At 38.4% G+C, this 8,558-nt stretch overlaps 1 protein-coding gene across 1 annotated transcript; it reads right to left on the minus strand.

The window, feature by feature from the left end:
• Window positions 1–1,507: 1,507 nt before the first annotated feature.
• Window positions 1,508–8,355, minus strand: LOC114556735 (uncharacterized). The gene is made up of 14 exons (XM_028579769.1): window positions 8,228–8,355; window positions 6,960–7,024; window positions 6,344–6,626; window positions 6,018–6,181; window positions 5,556–5,838; window positions 5,248–5,393; window positions 4,768–5,050; window positions 4,396–4,541; window positions 3,917–4,199; window positions 3,545–3,690; window positions 3,065–3,347; window positions 2,757–2,902; window positions 2,277–2,559; window positions 1,508–2,050 (listed from the first exon to the last, which is right to left on the minus strand). Exons 1-14 carry the CDS (start codon window positions 8,353–8,355, stop codon window positions 1,885–1,887), a joined length of 2,805 nt encoding a protein of 934 aa, XP_028435570.1. The 3' UTR covers window positions 1,508–1,884.
• Window positions 8,356–8,558: the final 203 nt, after the last annotated feature.

Below are 8,558 nucleotides of genomic sequence, written 5' to 3' on the forward strand. Positions count from 1 at the left end.
TGCCAAGTGCCAATTTCCAGTATTGTACCTACTGTATTTTTATATGAGTACATAATTTATATTGTCTGTTTGACAATAAAACAAAAGATTCCACTTGGATGTTCTGTTTTTAATATGTGAAGAGTTCAAATTATAATAATGTCATCATTTCTTATTTCTATCTTAAAATAAGAAATTATGACTTTCCAAAAAGCAGTTTGAACTTTTCAGTGAGGATCAAATTGCTTTATAACTATGGACATTCTAGTTTCAAGCATGCAGTTGCACAGAACAAGTCATAAAATCTCACTAACAAGTTAAAATATCTTATTAAGATAATTTAGGACCCTTAACACTTAAAACAAGTAAATTACTCAAACATAAAATCTGCCTGGCAAGTAAACATTTCTTATCAGAAAAAAATAAGCATATATTAACTTGATTTAAGATATTTCATCTTACTTAGATTTCAGTTTTTGCAGTGCACCCATGGGCTGACAAAGGTTCCGGTTTTTGGGAGGTTGACGTCAACTTCCAGCTTTGTTGAGATTCGCCCGTTTTCAGCAGCAGTTTCAAAATATGAGATGTTCATAGTAAAGGGGTGTCAATGGGACTTTGAGCTTCTATGTATGTCCTATTTACCCACCGAACTGTCGTTATTCAACTATGACAGGGTAAAATCAGTTTTGCATTCTATCACCCCTTTAAAGCAACACTAGAAAACGTTTCACACTTCGGTCCCCCTACAGGTTGGAAGTGGAACTGTCCCATTATGTCTCATTAGAACTACAGATCAGCTACCCGATCTGGCATACTTGCATAGTGCGGTTATAGCTGGTAGAGAGCCGCAAAGTGAATGCAGAAGTGCTGTTACGAGTTGATGAACCACTGAAACCATTTTGGTAATAATATTTTAAGTTACAAAAAGTTCTCTAGTGTTGCTTTAACCCACATATAGGTCTCAGTAGCAGTTAAATACCTTTACAGTCTAAAATTCTGTCTGTTTTAATCTGACAAACACTTCTGGCTGTTCGTTGTCATACACATACTGTAGTGCACCAGTTTTGGTGCCAAGACATTTTTTCTAAATTAAGATGTGTGTATTATTCAGGTTTTAGAAGCATTCTTTAAACATGTATACAGAACATTCAGAATCTGCCTCTCAATCTGGGTTTTTACTAGCCTGGAAATCCAGTCCCAAACCCAAAATCTTAAGGGTCTGGCATTGAGTAATGAAAATGGCCCAACTTGAGGGGCGGCAACAAGCATGCAATTGAAACTAACCAGCGGAGCTATCTGGTAGATTAAACTGTCGTCATCTGTTTAGCTCGCCTCTGTAAACATGTACAGTATAGGCCTCTTAGCTATATGCTGTTGTTTCTGTATGCTGTGCTTGTATTACCCAAAAATGATACTCATTTGAAAAGACTGCCAAGCAAGTCTGGACAAACAGACAATGAGGAAAACACAAACACACACAAACACACACACAGATTAGCTTTAAAAGTAATGTTTATTTTGCAAGTATATAAGTACAGTAGATAGAATCAAGCCCAAGAAAAATTACAACAAATGCAATGCAGTCAGTGCACTGTATATCATTTCCCACCCATTGCTTTCATTTTCCCACAGCTCAGTTTAATAATGCATCTCTCGCTGCTTTCGTGGCACAGAATAGTAAGTATAATCAGTTACTAGAGCTGTATCTTTTTGTTTCGCGATTTAAATTTGAACAATAACATTTATTTTATGTTAGCTAATGTATGAAACAACCATCTGTATCAGTTTTACATAAAGCTTCAGCATACGATTGTCCTGACCTTAGGATATGTAATACCAAAAAAATACCAAATACGCAAACTTGTGTAGAGTAGCGTTACAATTAAGCGAACATGAACTAAGAAATTATTTAACAATCAGTTTCTTCTGTTGCTGACCAGTGACTTCCACCTCACACAGTGTCAGGTATTCTTGTCTTCCAGGAATCACAATGTTGACATATCGACCTTCCATTCCATTACACACAAAGGTTTGGGAGGTCCCAGCGTTGATAGACGAGATAACAGCACATCTGAAGAAAAATAAAATGAAACACAACTATGAGTAAATCTTGGTTACCACACAGACTATGAATAAATCTTACCACTAGTTGTACTTAAATTCTGATCATGCTATTGCTGTGAAAACCATGGCTTTCTATTTGGGAAGTATGTAGATATACAGTGCACTACTTTCCTGTAAGTTACACATCCAATGTTAAATGTTCGAATCTTATATAAGACAGAAAATGCAGTTACCTGGGGTTATTGTTGCCATTGTCATTGAGGGAATTTCCAATGCGGATCTCAGCACCATTGATTCTCTCAGGGCAACAATCTGCTCTGTTGGTGATGGTGACAGTGTTGATCTGATATGTCTTCAGGAGGTCCAGTCTCCACCATGGTTTTAAATCATTGTTAGTGACGCTACAGGATCCCTGTCCATAGTCGCTAGCACGATTTCCATCAATGGCCCTTTCAGGGACATCCTTCCCATACAGGGAGGACTGAATCACGTTTCCACCTCTAGCAATATTAGTATCTAGACAAAGTTAAAAAATGTTTCATTAAAGACAGTTTATGGAAGACACAGACATATAACATGTGTTGATCCGACCAAATTTTCCACCAAAGAACAGGCAGTCAGTATATTTGATTGAACTTTGAATGTGACTTTCTGCTAAACGTCATCTATTGGTCACATTAAATGGTATAAATAACTAGTTGGAGCAGTGTTACCTAAAGCCTGACCAGTGACTTCCACCTCGCACAGTGTCAGGAATTCTCGTCTTCCAGGAATCACAATGTTGACATATCGACCTTCCATTCCATTACACACAAAGGTTTGGGAGGACCCAGCTGCCATAGACGAGATAACAGCACATCTGAAGAAAAATGAAATGAAACAGAACTATGAGTAAAACTTGGTTACCACACAGACTATGAATACATCTTACCACTAGTTGTCCTTAAATTCTGATCATGCTATTGCTCTGAAAACTAATGTTAAATGTTTGAATCTAATGTAAGACAGAAAGGACAGTTACCTGGGGTTATTGTTGCCATTGTCATTGAGGGAATTTCCAATGCGGATCTCAGCACCATTGATTCTCTCGTGGCAACAATCTCTTCTGTTGGTGATGGTGACAGTGTTGATGTGATATTTCTTCAGGAGGTCCAGTCTCCACCATGGTTTTAAATCATTGTTAGTGACGATACAGGATCCCTGTCCCAGGTTGCTAGCACGATTTCCATCAATGGCCCTTTCAGGGACCTCTTTCTCGTACAGGGAGGACTGAATCACGTTTCCACCTCTAGCAATATTAGTATCTAGACAAAATTGTAAAAGGTTTCATTAAAGACAGTTTATGGAAGACACAGACAAATAACATGTGTTGATCCGACCAAATTTTCCACCAAAGAACAGGCAGTCAGTATATTTGATTGCACTTTGAATGTGACTTTCTGCTAAACGTCATCTATCGGTCACATTAAATGTTATAAATCACCAGTTGGAGCAGTGTTACCTAAAGCCTGACCAGTGACTTCCACCTCGCACAGTGTCAGGAATTCTCGTCTTCCAGGAATCACAATGTTGACATATCGACCTTCCATTCCATTACACACAAAGGTTTGGGAGGACCCAGCTGCCATAGACGAGATAACAGCACATCTGAAGAAAAATAAAATGAAACAGAACTATGAGTAAAACTTGGTTACCACACAGACTATGAATAAATCTTACCACTAGTTTTACTTAAATTCTGATCATGCTATTGCTGTAAAAATTATGGCTTTCTATTAGGGAAATATGTAGATATCCAGTGCACTAATCTCCTGTAATTTACACATCCAATATTAAATGTTTGAATATAATGTAAGACAGAAAATGCAGTTACCTGGGGTTATTGTTGCCATTGTCATTGAGGGAATTTCCAATGCGGATCTCAGCACCATTGATTCTCTCAGGGCAACAATCTCCTCTGTTGGTGATGGTGACATTGTTGATGTGATATTTCTTCAGGAGGTCCAGTCTCCACCATGGTTTTAAATCATTGTTAGTGACGCTACAGGATCCCTGTCCCAGGTTGCTAGCACGATTTCCATCAATGGCCCTTTCAGGGACCTCTTTCTCGTACAGGGAGGACTGAATCACATTTCCACCTCTAGCAATATTAGTATCTAGACAAGGTTACAAAATGTTTCATTAAAGACAGTTTATGGAAGACACAGACATATAACATGTGTTGATCCAACTAAATTTTCCACCAAAGAACAGGCAGTCAGTATATTTGATTGAGATTGGATGTGACTTTCTGCTAAACGTCATCTATTGGTCACATTAAATGATATAAATAACCAGTTGGAGCAGTGTTACCTAAAGCCTGACCAGTGACTTCCACCTCACACAGTGTCAGGAATTCTCGTCTTCCAGGAATCACAATGTTGACATATCGACCTTCCATTCCATTACACACAAAGGTTTGGGAGGACCCAGCTGCCATAGACGAGATAACAGCACATCTGAAGAAAAATAAAATGAAACAGAACTATGAGTTAAACTTGGTTACCACACAGACTATGAATAAATCTTACCACTAGTTTTACTTAAATTCTGATCATGCTATTGCTGTAAAAATTATGGCTTTCTATTAGGAAAATATGTAGATATCCAGTGCACTAATCTCCTGTAATTTACACATCCAATATTAAATGTTTGAATATAATGTAAGACAGAAAATGCAGTTACCTGGGGTTATTGTTGCCATTGTCATTGAGGGAATTTCCAATGCGGATCTCAGCACCATTGATTCTCTCGTGGCAACAATCTCTTCTGTTGGTGATGGTGACAGTGTTGATGTGATATTTCTTCAGGAGGTCCAGTCTCCACCATGGTTTTAAATCATTGTTAGTGACGCTACAGGATCCCTGTCCCAGGTTGCTAGCACGATTTCCATCAATGGCCCTTTCAGGGACCTCTTTCTCGTACAGGGAGGACTGAATCACGTTTCCACCTCTAGCAATATTAGTATCTAGACAAAATTGTAAAAGGTTTCATTAAAGACAGTTTATGGAAGACACAGACAAATAACATGTGTTGATCCGACCAAATTTTCCACCAAAGAACAGGCAGTCAGTATATTTGATTGCACTTTGAATGTGACTTTCTGCTAAACGTCATCTATTGGTCACATTAAATGTTATAAATAACCAGTTGGAGCAGTGTTACCTAAAGCCTGACCAGTGACTTCCACCTCACACAGTGTCAGGAATTCTCGTCTTCCAGGAATCACAATGTTGACATATCGACCTTCCATTCCATTACACACAAAGGTTTGGGAGGACCCAGCTGCCATAGACGAGATAACAGCACATCTGAAGAAAAATGAAATGAAACAGAACTATGAGTAAAACTTGGTTACCACACAGACTATGAATACATCTTACCACTAGTTGTCCTTAAATTCTGATCATGCTATTGCTCTGAAAACTAATGTTAAATGTTTGAATCTAATATAAAACAGAAAGTGCAGTTACCTGGGGTTATTGTTACCATTGTCATTGAGGGAATCTCCAATGCGGATCTCAGCACCATTGATTCTCTCGTGGCAACAATCTCTTCTGTTGGTGATGGTGACAGTGTTGATGTGATATTTCTTCAGGAGGTCCAGTCTCCACCATGGTTTTAAATCATTGTTAGTGACGCTACAGGATCCCTGTCCCAGGTTGCTAGCACGATTTCCATCAATGGCCCTTTCAGGGACCTCTTTCTCGTACAGGGAGGACTGAATCACGTTTCCACCTCTAGCAATATTAGGATCTAGACAAAATTGTAAAAGGTTTCATTAAAGACAGTTTATGGAAGACACAGACAAATAACATGTGTTGATCCGACCAAATTTTCCACGAAAGAACAGGCAGTCAGTGTATTTGATTGCACTTTGAATGTGACTTTCTGCTAAACGTCATCTATTGGTCACAATAAATGGTATAAATAACCAGTTGGAGCAGTGTTACCTAAAGCCTGACCAGTGACTTCCACCTCACACAGTGTCAGGAATTCTTGTCTTCCAGGAATCACAATGTTGACATATCGACCTTCCATTCCATTACACACAAAGGTTTGGGAGGACCCAGCTGCCATAGACGAGATAACAGCACATCTGAAGAAAAATAAAATGAAACAGAACTATGAGTAAAACTTGGTTACCACACAGACTATGAATACATCTTACCACTAGTTGTCCTTAAATTCTGATCATGCTATTGCTGTGAAAACTAATGTTAAATGTTTGAATCTAATGTAAGACAGAAAGTGCAGTTACCTGGGGTTATTGTTGCCATTGTCATTGAGGGAATTTCCAATGCGGATCTCAGCACCATTGATTCTCTCGTGGCAACAATCTCCTCTGTTGGTGATGGTGACAGTGTTGATGTGATATTTCTTCAGGAGGTCCAGTCTCCACCATGGTTTGAAATCATTGTTAGTGACGCTACAGGATCCCTGTCCCAGGTTGCTAGCACGATTTCCATCAATGGCCCTTTCAGGGACCTCTTTCTCGTACAAGGAGGACTGAATCACGTTTCCACCTCTAGCAATATTAGTATCTAGACAAAATTGTAGAAGGTTTCATTAAAGACAGTTTATGGAAGACACAGACAAATAACATGTGTTGATCCGACCAAATTTTCCACCAAAGAACAGGCAGTCAGTATATTTGATTGAACTTTGAATGTGACTTTCTGCTAAACGTCATCTATTGGTCACTTTAAATGGTATAAATAACCAGTTGGAGCAATGATCACTTATGAAATGTGATAATTAACGTAGATAGATAGATATACATATTACATATGTCTATGAAATACTAAAATGTGAATAAATTAGGGAATATCAATAGTTAGATAGTTTGTTTCAACCAATCAAATGAATAATCTCACCTAATGTGGCGCTGGTCTGTCCTAGAACAGCCAGCAAGACAAAGACCACAGATGGAGTCATCATCCTGTGGAGGAATTTCACATTCAAAAATTTTATTAAACATTAAATTAAATACTTATGTATTATTGTAAAGTAGAATGTATTTAATGATTGTACTGGTAAATAAACAAGTTGCAAAAAGTAGTTTTAGAAGTTTGCTACATGTTTATGGCTGTTGACTGGTAAGTATTGACTTTTTACTGATAAAGGTTTTATTGAAGGTATTATTGTACTTACAGTAAGGAGCGCAGCGTTAGTTGATCTGCACTAGGAGCTGTTGATGATTGTCAGTCTTGTTCCCAGGTTAGTGCATGTGCTGCGTGTTGTAACACACGACACCTCTTGGCTCTTCTTTGTGAAGTGCGGACAGCAGTGTTCATAATCCTGTCTATCTTCCAAAATATATATAGGCTCATCCTGAATCTGGATTACGTGGGTGTAGTCTAGTGCTATTCAATCTTCCCTATGCATGCAGGTTTCTGTCGGGCGGGGCCAGTAAACACAAGATTATTTCAGACTCAAAACCCCAAATATATCTGAAGCATCACAAGATAAATAAATTCATATGATAATGTGTGTGTGTGTGTGTGTGTGTGTGTGTTTATGTGTTTTGAGATTTCCTCATACCTGACGGAGGGAAAAGTTTAAGTGTATTTGTTTGTACCTTCTGTACAAACAAAGACACTCTACTTAAAAGGTTTATCTAGTAAATCTTTCACTGATGCTGCTGTCAACAGAAGCACAAAAACAGCAACAAGTAGAGATAATTATAATTATAATTATTATAATTAATAAAATAAATTAATTCATTCACACATTCATTCACTAATTCATTCACTCATTCACTCATCCACTCATCCACTCACTCATCCACTCATTCATTCACACATTCATTCACTCTTTAAGTCTGATCTGTTTATAAACGGGTCCCTGAACGATATTTTCTCTCTGCTTTAAAAAGTAACAAAGTAAAATCTGAAATTGAAATGTGTGTCTGTGTTTGTGTGTATGTAAATGTGTGTATGTGTATGTGTGTGTGTGTGTGTGTGTGTGTGTGTGTGTGTGTGTGAGTGTGTGCGGAAATGTTTGTTTAAGGCGGAAATGTTTGACTTCACTGGATCCAAAGTGTTTCCACTTCTAACTGCGAGATTAAAGATGTGTTTGTGTTTGTGTGTGTGTGTGTGTGTGTGTTTATGTGTGCGTGTGTGTGTGTGTGTTGAACTCTGACCTCTGTGTGCAGCTGCCGGCTGGATGAAGCACGGCAGACTCTTCATCGCTCCTCTGAATTCCTGTTTGAGAGCCAACAGATACTCCTCCTCCCCGCCCAGCTGTCAGGGGGAGGGGCTTCTGCTCCATCACCTGCACGCACACACACACACACACACACACACACACACACACACACACACACACACACATACATTTCAGCATTTATATAGACTGTCTATTCACGTATCATATTACCTACCTAATCTGTACTTTAATCTGTATTTTATGTAGCCTATTGTATTCTGTATTTTTGTACTGTACTGAATGTGAAACTATATGTTGTTTTGCAC

Source organism: Perca flavescens, chromosome 6 (genome assembly GCF_004354835.1).
Source record: "Perca flavescens isolate YP-PL-M2 chromosome 6, PFLA_1.0, whole genome shotgun sequence".
NCBI lineage: Eukaryota > Metazoa > Chordata > Actinopteri > Perciformes > Percidae > Perca > Perca flavescens.